A 21,643-nucleotide genomic window follows, 5' to 3' on the forward strand; every position below is an offset into this window, starting at 1 on the left:
AAAGGAAAGTGGAGTGACAAGGGAGAGCCGACAATCGCTTTTTTCTTCTTCTAGATGGCTGTAAACAACGGAATAAATGTCGTACGCGCCAAAAGGATCTAACGACGGCGATGGAAGACCGTCCAGATAAGACGACCGTTGCCTTGTTTTGTGAGCGAATTTCACAGCCACTCAGCAAACGACGTCGAAAGCTTTTTTTTTGGGTCGGCAAAATGAAGCCCTGTGCTTACAAAAAAGGAACCAGCAGGGACTAGTGCATAGAGTTTATCGCGTACATCTTATCCTCGTCCAACCTAATGTCGCCCGCAACGATCGAGGCGAGAAAAACAAACAAATAAAACGTAGAAACGAGTTCGCGACAAAACTGAAGCGGCGGGCGTAACTTTTCTCGGGAACGGCACCGATGTCGCCACCACCGCCACCTAATTAGCATGCGCCAAGAAGGCGAAATTCAATTGTCGCGTGTCAACACGAGAACACCGTCGCCACAGCAGCGCGAGTGTATATACAACAGACCGTGTTCCCGTTTCTAAAAGAACTCGGTGGGACTCGAGGTACTCAAAAAAAAGAGAGAGACCTCGCAACTATAGTCTAAGAAAAAGTGCTACGAAATCGACCACCCAGGTGAAGACGGCGTAAAAACGGAAAGCACACACACAATACTCGAACAAGCGAAAATTAAAAAAGGCTGTCGTGGATACTGGAAGCAATGCGGCACAGCCGCCCTGCCGTGCAACGGCGAACCAGTTGCAGGCGTCGGCGGTGTGATTTTAATCAGCCCGAGCGCGCACCCTAGCACAGAGGATTCTTTTTCTGTTTCTCTCTCCGTCCACTCGCCGCTAGCTGTTTGCGTGCTACAAAGATCCGGAGAGTGAGAGCCCCGGTAGGTATTGGCCTCGAGGAGTTACGGAGTCGCCCTCTGTCGGACGCGCCTCGATTGCGTGCTAGGCAGGATACCGCCGGCGCGCTCCCCATAGGTTTTGCTGTCGCGCTCTACAAAAACACCTCGTGGAAGCCCTCCAGGGCATTTCTGTAAGTACTTTCGAAATGAACTGTGTTCTTTACTGTCAAAATAATCATTTTCGACGAACTGAAAGCACAAAATAGTCTACAGTCGCTGTCTCTTTGCAGAAAACCGAGCACCCGCGTCACTCTGTCACCGCGTTGGAGACCCCTGAACCGGCTTCTTGCGTGAAAGGTAGTCACTCGCTGAGTGCAAACTGTGAAATATCTCGTTAGAGTAGACTGCCTGTATAACCAAACGGAGCATAACAGAAAGAAGCCCAAAGCGAGCGATCGCACGAGTTCGCGACGACTGACGGTGCCTCTGCATGTATGAGCGTCTGCATGTATGTTCGTACTGATGGCTTCGCTTTTGCTACGAGGGCGTTTTTGCTACGAGAGCACCGCGCTGTGAACTTTAGGCCACAGAATATCAGAATTTGTGAGTAAAAAAACAACTGCTGTTGCGCAGACGCTATCAGAGCAGTTCAAAAACAATTTCCTTACACCCGCGGCTTCGGTGCGCATGGCAACTTCGTGATCTGCCGTCCCGATGATTCAGTGTTTTTTTTTTTTCTTTTTCAGTCTAAAATCGGGTACGTTTCAATGTCATTTGACAAGTTGTTTCGCACTGCGTATTGATCGGTGTTCTCAGCGGGCAAATGCCGCTGCTTCTGTTTCTTTATTCAGCGCATTCGTTTCGTTTGGTGCTCACACAAAACGTGAGCAAATGACACGCCTTTTTTTAATGCTCCTTAATTATCGTTCCGTTTGCATTCCAGTGAACTTGCCGCTCTCTGTCATCAACAAATTCATAGACCAAAGCTTCACCGCTTCGAGATTGCTGGTGGAAGGAGAACCAGTCTACGAGACCGCGAGCATGTAGTAGCATGCGACGCCTAGGAAAAGAAAGCAAATACAGTAACGTTTGCCGGACTTGTTCTGCAAACGTCGGCTGTGAACTAGGACCCACATGAACCTGAAATAGCGGTGAATAAAATAGAAGGTATTTCAGCAACCACCAGCCGCAAAACAGGATAGTAATTATTTGGCGTGTACCCGAGCAATTTTGGCAGCAGTGTCGTGTCTAACGCCAACAGGGTGGCATCTTTCCCACGTAAATAAATGAGGCTCCAAGAAAATACATGGGGTTGGCCGGTGGGCCGATCACGGAGGCAATTAAAAATTTATGTAGCTTATGAAGCAATGCATGCCTCATCAAATGGGAAGGTTGCCCGTCGGCGTCCCGCGTCGGCGGCGTCAACACGAGTGATGCAAAAAATAATCGTCACGTGATGGTGTCACCATATGACGTCATCATGACGTCACAGATCGCCAATATATGTAGCGTCATTATGACGTCACATAATGTGACGTCACATGATGGCGTATTCACACGTCATGGTTGCTTTGCATTGCCTCCGTGATCGGTCACGGAGGCCGTGCAAAACCGCGTTAGGTGCAGAACGCCTTTGGAGGGGGGCGCGGGAGAATCAGTACATCGACTGAATGGCTTTCGCCTTCTAGTCATCTTTAACGAATGCATAAGGGACCCTGTGCGTTTTTTTAATTTAACGTATCTAAACAATGACTTGCGCATCTGCAGCCGATTTTGTGGACGCTGAGCACGGGGCCGACGATCAAGAGGTCGCATTGGAGGGTTCTGAGATGGCATCGCACGTGGTAAAAGGTAGCGCTTTTACCATCCTGTGGCAGATAAGCATCATTTGTCGGCGGGAAGCGCGCGCGAGCCATCGTCTCAGTGCGCGCTGTCTGCTACTCTACGAACATCGCAGGCCCGACGCAGTAACAAAAGTCTTCGTCGCGGAAGTGCTTGTTGCACACAAGACTCGTAGCGGATGGCTACTTGCCGGTTCTTAGGTTTACAACCCATGCTTCACGCTGTTTCTTGTCCCGCGGTTACCAGTGCAGGCTGACACTGGGCTCCTTTGCGTAAGCGCGGCACTGCGGCACCGAGCGGTCGAACCCCATGTTCGTCGCCTTCGGAGGCAGCCACTCAGCTATTACAGTGGTTTCAATTGAGTAGAGAATGAGAGAAAACTTCCGAATTTGAACAGACCGCAGCGCATGTGAGACTTGAAACTCGTTTTCAAAGCACGCGGCAGTGCGCCACAAGCAGCCGACGCGGCCGCTGAGACCACGTGATCCTGCCAAGCACGTCACGCCGACGGTGGCGCCGGCGTTTCCAGTGGTGGGCCTCGAGGCCAATATCTATCGACCGACGTGGCGGGCGGTAGCAGACTAGCGAGAGAGAATAAACGAGGGAAAGATAAAAGCTGCATAAAATTTCCCTTCTGCTAACCCCCCCCCCCCCCCCCCCGCCAAACCCAAAGCTGACGGCAGGCTCCACCCTTTCCTCCCCTCAAACAGCCAGCGCTCGTGTTTCCGCGCACAACACATCACGCACGCAACGGACCCAGTAAAAATGTCAGCAGCGGCAGCGCATCGATTAATTTCGGCGTCTCCCTTTTGCCCCAGCAATATGTAGAACGGATCTATTGTTTCGTTTTCCCCCGCTTGTAAGCCTTTTGTCTTCTACGATTATCTCGCTCCTTTTTCCGTTTGTCTTTTCAATCGACAGATCGTACGTTTGGAGCGTCGTTTTTCCCGCACGGCAAGTCTTGCACGAGGAGAAAGTGCCCTCGCGAGAAAATCTCTTGCGATGCGGGCGGGCACGCACACACACCACACTCACAGCTGCGGTTTCAAAACACACACAAAAAAAGAAAACCGTGCTCCGAATGCACTCGCGGCTTCGAAGACTACCGCAGCTGAACAGCCATTTCGTAAAGGCGGTTTCGCATGACGCTGAATGAAATTTGACTTACGTAACGGTTATTAATTTTTTCCCCGTGTTCCTTAGCGTAGGCCCCCCGAAAAGCAAATCATCTCGTTCATTCAATCTTTGCCGCAGAACTCGTTTTATGTAACTTCCGCAAACAGAGCCGTTCGTGGTTTACGAATGCAATTTGTAACAAGATCGCGCCTTCTCGGTACACGTGTCGGCTTTGACGAGGGAAGGCTTCCACAAAGTGTCTTCGCAATGAGCCAACGCTACTCAAAATATACGAAAGCAGTCTCGGCCCTGGGGCAGCGAATTTCGGCGCCAGGCAGGACGGAGGCGCAAGCGGACAACCTGTTGCCCCCTCCCCAAGCTTGGTCGCCCACTACTAAACGTCCGCTCATCTAGAAAATGGTTGGCGCCTCCCTTCAGCACCGCATCTTTTCGAGGGAGAGAGAGCACGCCTCGCCTCATGTGTAGTAGTACACGTACGAACACACAGCGAGAAAACATCCCACCTCCGCTAAAAGCATCCCTGCAAACAGCGCGGCGGCCCTAGCGCTCTCACGTTGCCAGCACTGCCGCCCTGCAGCTGCAAAATACACGAACATATGTAATATGCAAGAGACTATCCTGAACGCAGGCAGCACGCCCAGCAGCTCAGGCGAGTGAGCGCCAACGAAATTGCTCGCTCGGGCGACAGCTTAGCTTCGCGAGCAGACCGCGGATTGCTATCCGGTCGCAAAAGCGTCTCGCGAACTTCCTCGTTTTTCTTCTGTGAGGCGTGCAAACAATACGCGCGAATCTTGTTATATCGGGCCGCACGAGAATGGAACGATCCCAACGCATGGACCAAGCAGTGGTGGTAGCACTCCTGCCGGCGATAGCCGCTCGGCAGAAACCGGCGCTGTGCGATCCGCGTGAAGCCTGCATCGCCAGCCAAACCTTCAGATCTAGATCGCACGTCCCTTTAGGTTGCAAGTGAGACTGTGAATCGAAACTTTGCAATAAAACACTGGAAGTTCAACGAATGAAACTCTACTGCGGTGTGGACGAGCCATCAACACCGCCGTGCTAGGCCTAACCGCTAGATCGGTACAAAAATACTCACCCGAAGCTCAAAGCTCTCGATGCAGTTGCTGGGCTCGCGTGGGGAAGCCTCGTTGGACGCTTGCGGGACGTACTTGGCGTAGACTAGCGCGCCGGTGAGGAAAATATAGGCCACATAAACCGCCGCGGCAACACAGCAAAATCGGCGGCGAGCGCAGAACGAACACCGAACAGCCGACGAGAGAGCAAAGCTATCCCAGAATGCACGCCGGCAATACGCGTGGCGACATCTGCGGCCTCGGGGCGAAACACTACTGCTCAATATGGCCGCTCGCAGCGCGTGCTGCATGGCTTGCTGTGAACTGCGAGCGATGTATGCTTAGCTGCGTGGCTACGTGGCATGTTGTGGTTCGTTCAGCGGGTCACAGGCTGCACGGCTCTGATGACATTTTTGCGCAGCTGTGATGTTCTCTCAACTGGTCTGAAAACACGTACTGCAAGTGCTGCAAGTGCGTCTACTGTTGGCTCTCTCGATGAGATCCCTAAGCACATAAATGCGCAGTTTTTGCCTCTAAAACTCTCCTTTTGTTTACCTAGAAACTCGAGCTTACTTTTCTGCGGTTGCTATGCTTAGCTGGGGCGTAGCGAGAAATTTACTTCAAAAGAAGGGGGGGGGGGGGGGATTGAACCTCGCCAACTCCACTTTTTGGCTACGCCCTTGATTGCTCAGATTTATTTTTCTGCGCACTAATGAGAAAGCCTCATCTGCCTCGTTCACTCGTTCGTTATCTGCCACATCACGTACGTCGCCGCCTTCCATACCTGGTACAAAGCAGAAAAAACTAAGCTGGACATCATCATTCGCGGAGCCTACAAGCTTGCCCTCGGACTACCAAACAACACCAGCACAGAACTTCTTTTAAGGACTCCATAACACCCTCGACGAATTAATCGAAGCGCAGCGTCAGGCTCATCTGGAGCGCCTCACCCTCACAGAAACGGGTCGGCACATTCTGACTAAACTCGGCATCACCTACCACCGCCAGCACAAACACCCAATCCCAGGACGTATCCGGGCTTGGCTACATGCCGACCCCATCCCCAAAAACATGCACCCTGAATACAACAAAGAACGGCGGAAGGCACGGGCCGCCTCCCTCATCAAAGCTTAGGGCGACACCACAGGCGTCACCTTTGTCGATGCAGCTGAATATCAAGACGGGCACCGCTTCGCAGCGGCTACCACCCAAGGCGGCTCGCTCAGACACGCTGCCAGCATCGTAACCCAGAACGCTGAGACTGCCGAAGAGGTGGCCATCGCCCTGGCCGCCCTCGACCCAGACTGCGACACCATCGTGAGCGACTCCCGCACGGCAATCAACAACTATATAAAAGGCCGCATCTCACAGCAAGCATTACGCATCCTACACTACGCCCCTCACTCAGCAGATAACCAAATCACGCTCGTCTGGATTCCAGCACATGCCGGCGACGTTCATCCGCACCTCACCAACCTTAACGAGGTCGCACACTCCGTAGCACGAGGCCTGGTCAACCGTGCCGGAGACAGCGCAGGTGTACCCGCGGAACGCGATCGCCTCACCAGCTACAACGACATCACCAAAGCATTTTACCTTGAAAGAACCTTCCCCACCCCTCATCACAAACTAAACAGAGCGCAGGCAACCACCCTCCACCTGTTACAGACAAACACGTACCCGTCACTACATCGATACCACAAGATATACCTAGACATTTATCCTAACCACACCTGTAAGGTATGCAAGACCCAGGTCGCTTCGCTCCCGCATATGCCGTGGGAGTGTAAACACCAGTACCCGTCCGTTAACACCGAGACCCTCTCGTCGAGATGGCATGCCGCCCTGCGCAGCTCCCACTTCGACGACCAGCTTTGGGCGACCCAGCAGGCCCGCGAGGCGGCGGAGAGGCAAGACCTCGACGTCCCCACGTGGGAGGCCTAGGCCCAGCCAAACAAATTGCTGGTCTCAATAAAAGTTTATTCCTCCTCCTCCTCCTAATGAGTAATGAGTTGATTTTCGATAAAAACTATCATGTTTTATGTGTATTTTCTGTCGCATGCAAACGGTCGTTAATCTCAATTTGCGTGAACTTTCCGGCTTTTTTTTTTTACATTCTGTCGATGTTCTATGCCTGCCTGTTTTCGACAGAAATGAAAGCTGCTAGTTACTTATTTCCTAGTATTTAAATTTTAGTTATAAGAGGCTAATTTACCTAGCACAACATGCTTACAGGAAATCACAAATGCCAAGCGTACACAGGTAAACTTAATATGACTAATTAATGTTCTAATACCAAATTTGGACTTTACTCCCCATTTGAGTCAAAACACATGGTGCTACTTATGGTGGGAACTGGAGAGCAGCCTAGACAGCGGCACAGACAAAATGTTCTCACGACTATAAATCTAAGAAGATAATGGAAGACAACAGTGAGGAACACTAGAGCAACCACTGATCCTTTGAAGAGATAGTTGTACAGTGTCCTCCCTCACCCCTTTTTTTTTGGTGTTGCAACAATATGAAGCTGTGGCTGCTTTCCAAAGTGACAGATAAGTCACTTTGGAAAGTTCCAAAAGCTGTAAAAGAATGTGCACATACAGCTGTTTTTCTTTTGCCAAAGCCCCAGCTTTACTCAATAACTGTAGTACAATATCACCACCTAGATAACGCAGTTTCTTCTTACTGCCTGTATCAGCAGTAGACAAGATTGGTGAATCCGATACAACATTGCCGGCATTTAGCCGGTGCATTAGCTACTGTAAATCTCGGAAGTGTAAAAATGTGTTACCAACAGCCTAATTGGCTATGCAATCAGTTATACTGTGATTTTTTTTTATGTGCCAAATGTAGATGTGGAACTTTATACGTGCCAAGAACTCCAAGCACAGTTTAGCAGTAAATGTTGTCATTAGATATTGCCACAGGACCAATCGGTATTACTGCTGTGCGAGTTCCGTGCATGTCGTTTTATAGCGCGCTGTTTCCTGGTGGTCTCGTAGTTGGCATGTCGCTTGCATGGTATATCTAGCACGCAAAACTGGTGTGTGATGAGGTGTGTTATCGAACTGTCAGCTCATGTGTCGCAGAGGCTAATTGGTTGCTGCTTATCTTTATTCGGCCCCAGATCATCTGGTAGACCATTGCAGCATTTAACAGCAATAAAAAACCCAGCAATGTGTACGCTCCCCCAAGTCAATGTCTTGGGCTTTTTAGCTGTGGCAATACTTTTTCTTATTTCCTAACATCCAACTTTTCATCCACGTCCGTTTCCCTGGCACAGCACAGCAGGATACTAATGCCTGCCTCCGAAAGACCACTATTGTGTATTTGCGAATAACTATGACCTAACGACCACTTTTCCTTCCCTCTACAATACTCCACAACTTGTTGCAGTGCATTAGCTACAGTAAATCTCGGAAGTGTAAAAATGTGTTACCAACAGCCTAATTGGCTATGCAATCAGTTATACTGTGATTTTTTTTATGTGCCAAATGTAGATGTGGCACTTTATATGTGCCAAGAACTCCAGACACAATTTAGCAGTAAATGTTGTCATAAGATATTGCCGCAGGACCAATCGGTATTACTGCTGTGCGAGTTCTGTGCATGTCGTTTTATAGCGCGCTGTTTCCTGGTGGTCTCGCGGTTGGCATGTTCTCTTGCATGCTATATCTAGCCCGGAAAACTGGTTGTGGCATTGTGCTCAGGTTGCAGACTCCCGACTCCAGTACCTGCACTGGGGAAACTCCGAAAAAGATAAAATGACACTTGCATGCAGTTTTTTCAGTGCACGTTGACTTCGTCAGGAGCCTTCCCCTTCGGTATCTCTCGTAGCTGTTGTACTTGCTTGGCAGGCTAAGTCCTGCCGACTAACCTATTGATCAATGTAGCACAAAGAATACAACGCCCAGACATAGGGTTCATATAAGTGGCATATTTTAATTCAAAAACACGTACACAGACATGTGCTGCTATGCAAAAGATTTACATGACAACATTTAATTCCACCGTTCGTACACTCACACAGACATACATTAGGCATTCATTCTCATCATCGTGAAAGGTGAAACGGTGCTTCACCAAGTCAGGTCACGTGTCACTTTCGTATAAGAGTGTCAGTTACAGCCTGTTTGGTGAATGTAGGTGTGAGCATAACCACCCTTGAGGAACCAAAAGTATGACTAACGTTTACTGGACACACTCATTTTCAGAGACGGATAGGGACTAAAGGTCCTATTGGTGAGATCTAATGACTAAAGGCTACAGACAAGTGGCATATAAGGGTACCCTGCAGAGGTTGCACGCACACATACACACAGAAGATTGCACTACTAGTGTTCTACTAGCAATCTGACATTAAGATAAGCTTGCTGCCTTCGTTGGCCACCGAACCTGCCGGGGAGCTTGCTTGTATATTAAAGTATCAAATGCAAGTATACTGGCACACAGCCCCACCTCTTTTTCACTTTTCAAATATATGCACTAACAAAGACTCCTCTCGTCGGGAATGGTCAGATTTTATGAAAGTGAACATTAATTATTTTTTTACAGTTCTGAGCTGACTTGATCTCTCTGCTCTGCAGCTATTTTTCCATACGTGGCTATCATTTAGGTTTTGGTTCTACACGAACTGCAAATGAAAAATGGAAAACTGAACTATGAATTACCACGATTTTTAAGGAATGCAGAGATGTTCTGATGAAGTAGACAAGTTGCAGTAACATTGCAACATTTTCATTCACGGATGAAGATTCACTGGAACCTTCCAAACAGCCCCTACTTTGGAGGCTGCCGCAGTAAAAATGCTGCACTTTTACTAAAAGGAACATTTCCTGACAGTTGATACAGAAGCTGCCAAAGATGTATGCCGCTGTGCAGTGCCATTTCCATCTTTATTAACGTAGACAGATGACCTATGAATAAATTGGGAGTAACTAGAACACAGTGTTCTAGCATTTCCACATTCACATGACTGTTGAATGGAAATTGCCCTCGCTACTGGCTGTGACAGTTAGTTTGGGGTGCAATCATTACGCATGAGAAAATAAAAATAAAATTTTCATGACAAAACTCAGGGGTGTGATCATTATGCAAGTAAATACAACATGTGTTTTCTTACTTTTTGGTCAGTATATGCATTTTCCTTTGAGGGCAATGCAAAAGCACCTTTCTTGGAGTAGTAAATTCTACAACAGAAGTCAGAAACACAAATGATCGTGCTATGATGTCAGAACCCTCTTCAACACAAGTGAAGGGAAAAAAATTCGTACAAGTGAATGCCAATGAAAAGAGCAGAATAAAATGAAGGATGAGGCCCAAAAAAATTAAGCAACTTTCAAACACTAGCAAGCACAACAATGTTTGATCAATGGACCAGCTTAAAAATATGGCCACTGTGCATATATTCATGCCCAGTGCTGAGGGCCAGTTTGAAAAGTTCAAGACAGTCAGATGCACATGGCAAAACACAACGGCACCGTTTTGACACCACTGCATGCAACGATTCCAGTCTGCCCCTACTGACAGGTCAACAACATTCAGATGGCAGTGCAATGGGCCAAAGCCGCAGTGACCTATACATGCCGTTCCGTGGCTGAAATCTTCAGCAGTCTGACTTGCGGAACAGCGATGAGTCAAAAATGCAGGTGTGGTCCGGTGATGCGACCATGGCACCTGACACAGCTGTGATATCTAAGGCATGCAGTGCAGAGGACAGCTGTAAGCTGAGCTCTCGTAGCCGCTGTCCGACCACCGCCAAATCTGGATCGGGGTGGGTCATGGCGAAAAATGGTGGCATGCCCGCTCGCTGCTGGCTGAGGTGCTGGCAGTAGGCAGCAAGCACGGCCTCTAGATCTTCGTCCTCTCCAGGACTGTGTTGCCTGCACAGCATAGTAGTATGCATAAAACTACCATTCAGTTAGAACTCTACACAGTGTTGGCAGTAAAAACTCTCGGATTTCCTCTCACACCAGGCACATAAATGATCTGCTTTGAGTACTACCGTATCATGCAACCAGTGTTCATGTTAGCCTGCTTGTATACAAGTACTGTGGTCGTTCTTGTACATGAGGCAACATTTAACTTTGATCATGTTAGTTATGGTTCGGTTAAATGTGTCCAGAATGCGCTGTACCACAGCCAAGGCACCTGTGCATGTACAGTCGAGCCCGACTATATCGAACCCGTTTATATTAAATTATCCCGTATATCGAACAATTTCTAAACACGGTAAATTTACATTGAGAATATATATAGCAAAAGTTACTGTTACATCGAACGAAAATAGCAACGACAACCGATATATCAAACTCCATGTGCCTCAAAAGTGCCCAGCAAGTTGGCTTTCCCTCGCGGTGGCGGGGAAAACTGCCGGCGCCACCCTAGAAAAAGTGGTTTAGACCCGGTTGTGCACGGGCGAACACCCCCCTGCAAGAAATGATCCTGGCCCGCTCGCAGCGCTTACAGCCAATCAGAGGCCGTCGTGCTTTCTCCGAGGTACAGAGGCGGTAGAAGCGTAGAAGTGAGCGCCATTTTTTCTTTCTTTATGCTTGTGTGCCTGCTGCTGCCTGTTTTCCTCGAGTCCTCATTCAGCGTGGTCCGTGCTGGTGGTGTTGCCTGTTGGGGCTCTGTGAACCTTCGTGTCGGCAGGGAGATTAAGATCGACTTGCTCGGAGCTCTTTCTATGTTGAGTAGATCGTGGGCAGATGTCACGAAGGAGACGATCCAGAACTGCTTTAGGCGTGCCGGCTTCCGCATGCCTGGTGATGACACCCCAAATTCCGATGACAGCACTGAAAACACCGCAGGTGTTTCCGCCGAAGTTTGGAGCGAGCTGGCAGAGTTCCCGGGAGCTATCGACGGATCGACATTCGACGAGTTCGTCAGTGCGGACGATGATGTCGCCATCATGGGTGAGCTACAAGATGAGGACTACGTTCCAGACGTCGTGCCGACCACGAGCCAAAGCGACAACAATAAGGAAATTGACGATGGCCCATTGCCTACATCCTCCGAAGTGATTAGCGCACTTGCGTTGGTCCGGCGCTATTGCGTGAATGTGGAAGGTTGCAGCCTCAGCTGCTCCGACTTGTTGGACAACGTGGAGGCGTTTGTGCTGTCGCAGGCAGCGAAGTCGTTGACACAGAAGAAAATCCAGGACTATTTTGTTCCAAAGTAGGGCACGCAAGTAAGCCACCATATTAATAAAGTACTTTTCTTATTGTTATGTGCCTTTGTGTCAAAATCCTATAGCGGGCCTATATCGAATTATGCCATATATCGAACTAATAAACGTTTTTTGGCGAGTTCGATATACCCGGGTTCAACTGTATATATTATGCTGTGACTGCCATTTCTGCAATAGAGGTTTGCTATTGTTGATGAGGAGGTCCCGTTAGTGCGACATGCACGTAACACTGCTTTAGGGGAAACCTTAAAAACCGTGAACACCTGAACAGAGGCTAATACCCAAGTCACACGGGCACGCTAACCTCAGTTACGACAAACCTCAGTTAACTGAAGTAAAATACAGCTGCTGCTAACTGCAGTTGGCACTTGTTACACGGGAAGGTGGTGTGATACAGAGCTTTGTGAATAAAGATATAAATATTCAGCTGCCTTTCATAAGTATACAGGCAAATAAAGTGTACAGTAAAACCTCGTTAATTCAAAGTCACTGGGACTGTGAAAAATCTTCAAATTAAGCGGGTTTTCGAATTAACCAAACATACCAAAAACATACATACAATTACTGAAAGTAATCAGAGGTGGTCGTTTGCTGTCCCTGCTAGTTTGCGGCTCCAAGGGTTATGTTTTCCAGCAATCTCCAGTCTCAATTTTGCCGCTAAACCGGCTAAACAACAAGCCTCTTGGCTGCCAGCGCAAAAATTAATAAATAAATAAATTATCGTGACTAATTAAATGCGCGCCTGCGGAAAAGAATACATGCTTCACAGCAACACAGTGGTGACACGCAGGCAGCATGTCACCTGCTCCTCGCTGCTGACGCTGCGAGGAGCAGGTGAAGTGACAGCTGTTAATTGCCGGAGCAACCGCCAATCGGAGGTTCGCGTACATCGCAAATTCCATCAGACCATCCTTCAATAATTCCTTTATTTTCCCAGAAAAAGCCGTCCGTCCGTCCGTCCGTCCGTCTAGCCACCTACGTGTGGGCACTCTCCTGGTCATCTCCATAACTTGTAATACATATACAGTCAACTGCCGATTTTTCGGACTCCCTAGGGACCGCGAAATCGTCCGAAAAATCGGGCAGTCCGAAAAAACAAATTCATGCTTTTTTATTCTGCACAAGTGGTCACAGCGCCGCAGCCAGGTCCGAAATAGCTTTAATTCCTCCCAGTACAATTATCAGGCATTTTGGTGCGCGCCCAGGCTCTCGCAAATACATTCGGTACCTGCCGCGAACCCCGCTTAACTACGTACGTGCCGACCGCCACTTTTGCATCTTGTGATGAGCGCCGCTGATAGCTGCAAAGCGCGGAATAGATTATGGCTATCTCGCATGAAGCGTTTGTAAATGATGACGCGGAACGCAAAGACTGGGGCGGAAGAGCGGACGACTCATCCGGCTTTCCCCGATGCGTGTGCGCATTGTAAACACCCAGACAACACTCGACGTCCCGAGGTCGTCCTCAAATGGTACAATCGTCCTCGCACATTTTTCGATGTCCTTGGTACGTATTGAGTACGACACGAGCTGGTTTGACCCGGAAACGTCTTTGCGAGTGCTTTCTGAGGACAACAAGTTGTCCTGAAAAGGTTCTTCCAGATACCTTTTGGGGATGACAAAAGCAATATCGAGAGCGCGCTAACAAGTTGTCCTGAAAAGGTTCTTCCAGGAACCTTTTGGGGATGACAAATGCAATGCATGCACTGAGCGCTTACATATGATTCTTCGCATCCTTTTCACACTAAGTAGATGCATATCATATGTGAAAATTTTCTCAGCACGTTTGTTTCACACAGTCATTGCATATTTTCGCCTCGTTGCTTCTCTTTTGGTTGAAAAGCTTCAATTAATTACGCGTTTCGATTTCTGAGACACAAGTAATTAATCATCTTGGGTATCGAAGCTGATATTGCGAAATGTTCATTTAAAATAGTATGTTCTTAAAAGTGGCAGCCATATATTAGTGAATATCCGCCGCTGTAGCGCGTAATAACAAACTAGCCGCTGGCAACCATTGACCATGCGTTGCCGTTCTGGATAGTCAAGTAGCCAAACCAGCCAAGCCATTCCAAGTCAACTGACTGTCAAGATGGGATTTTGCAATGAAGGTGAGTGCAAACCGCATCTTTGTTGTTTGTGTGTACAGCACAGTGTAGTGTACAGTTAACAAAAGTGAGATGTCTGAAAGTGCAAATCGTAGACGTCGACGGGAGGTCAATCGCCGTGTTGATGGGTGCTTCACGTTACTCAACGCTCTGACTGATGCTCCAATGAATGGATCGGCACCAGTCGAACAAATCGCGGTGAACTTCGGAGAGTCCCAACGTGAATAACGGGGAATCAACGTCTGCGCCTGACACATGGCCCAACCTCGGGCAAGTTAACTCGATGCCTGTGTCGAGTGCACTGGTGGGCTGTCAGAGCGGAGCCTCTAACACTAATGAGTGCACTGTGCACGATACACGTGGTGACGAGGACATTGTGCCAGACTTCCGAGGAAGTTCACAAACATGGGCCATTGAGTCGCAGTCGTCGCATGCTGCGGTGACATCACATGAGACTGTCATGAAATGTAGCATTGTTCTATACGGGACAGCATCTGGTTCCTTTTGCATGTATTAATCCTTTCATTAAAATCGTAACTGCCTTTATTTGACGTCTTTTTTTTTGCAGGAGTAGCCCGGTACAGTAAAACATCTTTGCAAATTTGTGTTGAATGCTTTAATATTGCCTTTTTTTTTCAGACACTGCCTCTGACTACTCGGACTCGGATGCCTGAGAAAGCGGTCCTCATAACCAGTCAGGACTAATTACTGTTTAAATAAATGAATTTCAGTCAACAAGCTTTGTTTTTTTTTTTTGTCATAGTCAAGCACTTATGTCACCTCTCCGTTTCTTGACGCAGTATACATACACAAGACCTCACAATGGTGTTTTTCCTTTAATGTATGTAAATACCTTGAAAAGGAATAAATCATATGGAGTAATACAAAAATATACACAGCCTAGGGTACCGAACCGGCTGCACAATGGTTGTTCTGAAAACATACTAAAAATGTCCTGAAGTGTTGTTATGAGGACGCCCTGAGATTGTTATGAGTACGGACAACAGGACTGGATTAGTGCCATTCTAGTACCATAACAGGACGTCCTGAGGGCATCATAATGTCCTCAAGGTGGCATACTGAGGAATTTCTGGTCTGCTTCACCCCATAACGCTTTGGTATTGCAGCAAAGCTGACTTTCGGACTGTGCTATCGTCGCAAACAGATCGACTCGCGAAACCGCTCGTTCGAACCTACGAGATGATAGACGCGGCAGAGATGGGGGGCTTCAAATAATGCCTTTCGGACCTGCAATTTGGGCAGAAAGTCCGAAAAATCGGACGCGGAATAGCTTCAGCGTCCGAAATTTTGGACGTTCTAATACATTGACGTCTATGGAGCTGGTGATGGTGCCGCGAAAGCGTCCGAATTTTCGAGCATGTCCGGAAAATCGGGCGTCCGAAAAATCGGCATTTGACTGTACCAAAATTGGCATAGCAGGGGAACAGTGTGTGACGAACACGATTCACTGGTCATGACATGACTAATGCAAGATACCTGTCGCGTACGTCATGAAACCCTTTCTCTCAGTCATGTGTGGCACATACCCGTAAACCAGAGTTAATGTTATGCGGGTATGTGCCACAGGTGATACAGAGTCTCAAGCAACACAGTAACCGCGAACATACACATTGACATGGAAGGAAAGTGTTAATAATTATAATTGTTGGGGCTTTATGTCCCAAAACCACGATATGATTATGAGAGGCGTCTTTGCGAAGGGCTCCGGAAATTTTGACCATCGGGTATTTTTTAACATGTACCGAGATTGCAGAGAACGCGGGCATCTAGCATTTTGCCCCCATCGAAATGCGACCGCCGCGGCCGAGATCGAACCCACGACCTTTGGGTCAGCAACCAAGCACCTTAACCACTACACCACCGCAGCGGACGCAAGGAAAGTGAGGAAACAGAAGACAGAACACCCCTGGAAGACGCTCAACTACCATCCACTCGTCCACGTGCTCCGCAATGCGGACCACGTGGATTACGCAAAAACCGGCGTCAGTGCTTCCTACAATAATTCTGCTGAGAGAACCAGGCCTCTCATCATTACCGGTGACATCAACATTGATTTATCAAGACTCAACAACGCTTGGTCCTTATACTGCGTGAAAGACGGATTGGATGTGGAGAGGGCATCAAAAGACCTCGCTGCTGCGTCCATGACAGGAGCCATCATAGAGCATTTCATCGTAACAGGCATCCAGGATTTCCACCAGCTGCACTATACCTCGCACTTCACTACACTTAGACTCCTCATAGCCGCGATCACGAACGGATACGATTAACAAGTCCAGTCCAGCTGTTGGTGCTCACTGATCACGGTGATGATGACCTTATTCAAGAACTGTCAAGAACCCCTTCTACATATGGATAGCGCCTGTCCATGTTCATTCCTCCTGTGTCCCTGTCTTGTTTATTTGCGCTTACCAGTTTGACCGTCAAGTTCTACACATACACACGAGTTCTTGAAACGTGCATACGTTGTCCGTCATAACGGACAAGTATATGCATAACAACTGTAACTGTGACTGTAACGTACGTGCAGTGCGCCTGCGTGTGCCACTCCTCTGTGTATATATCTAGGGAAACTTTCCTGAATGAAGCTTAGTTGCGAGTAACGCCTGTCATGTGCATCTGTGTTACTTCCTTGGTAGGCTGCGGCGGCTGCATTTTCGATGGAGGCGAAAATGTTTGAGGCCCGTGTACTTAGATTTAGGTGCACAATAAAGACACGCACCCAGGTGGTCGAAACCCCAGGTGGTCGAAATTTGCGGAGCCCTTCACTACGGCGTCTCTCATAATCATATCGTCGTTTCGGGACGTTAAACCCTAGTCATTATATATTCTTTCTTTGTCCTGTTCGGATTCACGCTATCCATTATTGAACAATACAAGCACTACATATCAGCTTATCGCGTCTGGTGTTCGTATCACCCATGTTGCTGTTGCCATCGTTACACATCTGTAAACAACTGGTTATATAATACATATACGACCCATCGAAATATAAGTGTGTGTATACCACTTTCATATTTCTCTAGCGTCATTCCGTAACTTTTCGCTCAATGTCAAAAATTACGCACGGTCACCACCCCGCGCATGCTTCGCATAACATCGATTCCCACGATATGTGGGATCTGCCGAATTTTTTTTCCTTTTTTTTTGCGCTGGCAGCTGCGAGGCTGGGGTGCTTCACCGGTCACTCGTTAGTATCGCTACAGTGCATTGCCTGGTGGCTCCCAAGGGCCGTCGTTTCTGCGGATTAACGGCGAAATTGGGATCGAGAATTGGCAGATGGCACCCAAAGCTTTCGAATTAACCGGGCTGGTACTGACCGCTGCTTCAAATTATCCACTCAAATTTACATTTCAAAATACGGGACCGCAGAAATCCTTCGAACTAAGCGGGATTTCGAAATAACCGAGTTCGAATTAATGACGTTTTACTGTATTTTCTTTAAGATCACTACTTTCTGTTTGCATCTGCAGCCTCCGGGCATATTGCTTCAAGTGCTTTGCCGATATATTTGGCATAAAGTCAGCGCAGGTCTCGCACCTGCGGGCCCTGCAGTTGGCGACAAAGCAAGACAATCTATTGCTTGATATGTTTATATCATCGTATTTGGCATTAATACACGCGTGCTTTCCTTTGCCAGAGTGTTTAGCATATCAGCCACTCTGTTGTTGAAACAGATCTGATGATGCGCTTTTGGAAAGACACTTGGGCCTCCAGTGGAGTCGCGCTGCCTTCGATTGCCGACATGGGTGCCAGTATTTCGTTAGGTGGCTCTGGTCAAGCTCAGATTGGAGCAACCATGAATAGTGGAATAACTGCAGTTAGACTTTCCGTCTAACTGGATGTAACTACGGTTTGCAGGGAATGAGGTTCATTGTAACTGAGGTCAGCATGTCTGTCTAACTACGGTACATGGGATGTAGTTACATATGCTGTTTGTTCACTGCAGACTAAGGCAAAAACCCACCCGTGTAGGTGCCTGGCTACTTCGGCCCACCGCCTCTCATTCAGCAGTGCAGCCAGGGTGTCCTCGGGGTCGGCAGATTCGGCGCCCTCAGGAGGTGGTGGTGACAGTCGTTCGCTCTCAGTGTCCTCGATGGAGCGCAGCACCTCGCTGCGCACGGCCGTCAGCTCCTGGGACAGGTCAGCCAACTGCCACTGAGGCGCAGCCCAGCCCAGTTGCTCGAGCAGGCGCCGATAGCCTTCGAGCAGCAGCAGGACCTGTAAGCAAAGCGTTTAAATTTTAAAATTAAACTCCGAGGTTTTATGCACCAAAACGACGACATAATTATGAGGCATGCCGTAGCGGGGACCACATAACAATCCGTTTTTTTTTTTCATTTTCCAGTGCTGCCCTCTGTAGTTTTGGTATTGCCAAACTGGAAAACCGGTATCGCCAGAACGAAAGCCTCCGAGATCAAGAGGGGTTTCGTGACTTTACCTTTAGTGAAGGGCACATGTGCCGTGGGCTCGTGGCATTGCGAAAAAGGCGAATTTTCACTACATGAGTGAAAGAGGGAGAATTTAAGGGCTTGTTTTTCTTTGTTAGACACAACATTAATGAAAACCAACACACAACAAAGTCGAGGAAGGTATAGAGGATGTTATTTGTAGTCTTCTTAACTGTATCATAGTAATATGATATAAATGTGAAGAAATTAAGGGGGACAAGAAGACAACTTGCGGCCGGCAGGGACCAAACCTGCAACCTTTGGCTAACCTGTCCAATGCTCTACTAATTTAGCTACAGCGGTGGCCGTCCTAGATTAAGTACACGAGCGTTTTTGCATTTTGGCCCCACTGAAATGCTGCCGCCTCGGCTGTAAACCGAATCTAAGCCACGATGCTTAGCCAGTGCATGCCACGCTTGGTAAGCCAGAAGATTAGCAAAAAGAAAATACAAGTGGCAATGCTGCCTTATGTTCCCATAATAACTCACTATGATGTCACAGATATTGCAGTGTCTGCAAGGGCCCACTTTATTCTTTATTGGTAAAAATTAATTAGGTACAGCCACCCAATTTTTTAACCTGAATGTGTGAGCGTCAACTGCCAAGTCAATAAGTGCCATATAATGGAGCGCAGCAGCGAAGGAACGAGAATATGCGCGTATGCGCGATTCTGCTAGGCTGTTTCGGGGATCCAGACACCCCCCATCCCCCTCCCGCTTCTCTTGAGCACTGTTATCGTAATCCTTTTTTCTCTTCTGAAAGCTGCCATCAAGTTATAAAGAAAAGGTCAAGTGGTCGCACTTCAGATGGATGGGATGGGATCTACACCCGCTTATTTCACTAGGCGAGTATCAACATTTTTTAAAAATTTTTCCAGTGGTTCACGCAGCACTTTCCCTAGGCAAAAAGATTAGGGCTGTGCGAATAGCAAAATTTTGGGTGCGAAGCGAATTCGAATATTGAAGAGTGAGTGCGAATCGAATCGAATATTTTTTGAATATTTCTCGAATATTTCTCGAATATTTTTCTAATACTTCGAAGCGAAATTGCAGAAATAAAGTTAGAGAGGATTCCTAAGTATATTCTTATGAGATAGCAACATGAAAGTATTTCTTTATGCCAGGTTGATGAAGTACTGACGAGGTGGTGTTACATAGTTGTCTTATCAAGAATGAGGCAATGTAGAGGCCAAATTCTGTTTATGTACATGATTTGGTGCAACCAATGTGTTGCCAACAACACTTTAAACGTGATAGGCAAAGACGCCATTTCCTCAGCCTCTCTTCATCTTTCAACTTCTGTGGAAGCCCAACTGATGTGGCGGACAAGGGTGTGCTCCCTTCAAGTCCGGAGTTCCAAATCTGCCTCGTAGACGTCGATATATAAGAACATCTGAAATTTTGGATGCTAAAAAGCTTCGACTTCCGATTTTTCGGAATTCCTGCCCAAATTTCAGGTCCAAAACAGCATTAATTGATCCCCCACCTCTGCCCCATCTTTCATCTCCATGTTGGAGCCAGCGTTTTCTTGAGTTAGTGCATTTGCCACCGTAGCAGAGCTTGCGAGGCAGCTTTGCCGCAATACCGGGGTGTTATGAGGTGAAGCATATTGAAAATTTAGGGACCACTTCCAATTGGACGTTGATTGTCTCTTGGCAAAGCTCGACCGTAACGGTGCTTGAAAGCCAGCTTTGCCAAAATACCGGGGTGTAATGAGGTGAAGCATATTGAAAGTTTAGGGACCACTTCCAATCGGACGTTGACTGTCTTTTGGCAAAGTTCACCGTAACGGAGCTTGAAAGCCAACTTTGCCGCAATACGAGAGTGTAATGAGGTGAAGCATATTGAAAATCTGAAGTGGTCACTTTCAATCGGACGTTGACTGTATTTGTTTTGGGGAAGTTCGAATAGTAAAATTCCAGTGCGAATCGAATCGAATAGCAAACACTATTCGAAAAATATTCGAAATTTCGAATATTCGCACACCCCTAAAAAAGATATCCACCACTGCAAACCAAAAACGGCAAAAAAAAAAGCAAAGACAAGAAAGAAGGTGGGGTTGGATCCGTTTCGCATAACAGCCTGGCAGACGAAAGCTGCACTGGACTGTTCACTGAGCGCATGCGCGTATTCTCGCTCATTTCACCGTTGTGCTCCGTCATACGGCGCTTTTCGACTCGAAAGTCGATGCTCGCGCGTTCAGGTTAAAAAATTGGCAGGGTGTAACATTGTGTTTTAAGGGGCCAATAACTTAACATGGCAAGTTTCAGAAAAATTTTACTGACCCAATGTGACCAAAATATCAAAAAAAAAAAGAAAAGAAAACCACACTGAAATCTGAAATGTCACCCCCACATTCAGGTGCTCGGGTTCTAGCACAAAATTCAAGTATGAAGATTTAACCTTTGTTCGCTCTTCTGATAATAAATGTACAATGGCCAAATTAACGACAATAAAGTTCGGAAAGAGTAACTTAGCAGTTTGAACTAATTCAATGTTCCAGTTTAGTGTCCCTTTCAGAGAAGTAGAGAAGGACTGTACAACATGGCCGCTGTGGAGACCTGAAAGTGTAGTCGGTAGAGTGCACGGCAAAGGTCAAGGCGCTGCTCCAGGAGGAGTTCTTGGGAGAGTGCTTCACCAAGGGCCTCCAGCTTGGCACCTGAGCGCACAGCGTCCGCTGCCTCAGCCAGATGCTCCCGCTTCTCCAAGAACGTCTCCCAGTGCTCCTGCTCCTCCAGCACCAGGCAGCGCAGACGCTCTGTCACTGCTCCTCCACGTCCCTGATAGCATGGTGGGAAAGAAAAACCTGTGGTAATTTGCCTGAGGCAAAAGTCAGAGCATTTCATTTTCCGAGAAGTCAGAACAAGAAGGCAAAAGATTAGGCTAGCTAAGCTTTGCAACTCTATAGCCACAAGTCTGGTCGTCCACATGAAAGCAAGTGCACAAGGGCAAGGCCGAAATTTCAGTGGGTGGACGAGTTGC

General features: G+C 47.7%; 1 protein-coding gene across 1 annotated transcript in view; it reads right to left on the minus strand.

The window, feature by feature from the left end:
* Nucleotides 1-8,815: 8,815 nt before the first annotated feature.
* Nucleotides 8,816-21,643, minus strand: part of LOC119387872 (protein furry-like) — a 32,924-nt gene continuing 20,096 nt past the window's right edge. Inside the window, 3 exon segments of the mRNA XM_037655424.2 lie at nucleotides 8,816-10,775; nucleotides 18,179-18,432; nucleotides 21,223-21,441. Of these exon segments, the coding sequence (XP_037511352.2) occupies nucleotides 10,499-10,775; nucleotides 18,179-18,432; nucleotides 21,223-21,441 (750 nt within the window). The 3' untranslated portion in view covers nucleotides 8,816-10,498.

The sequence above is a fragment of the Rhipicephalus sanguineus genome, chromosome 3, assembly GCF_013339695.2.
Source record: "Rhipicephalus sanguineus isolate Rsan-2018 chromosome 3, BIME_Rsan_1.4, whole genome shotgun sequence".
NCBI classification, from domain to species: domain Eukaryota; kingdom Metazoa; phylum Arthropoda; class Arachnida; order Ixodida; family Ixodidae; genus Rhipicephalus; species Rhipicephalus sanguineus.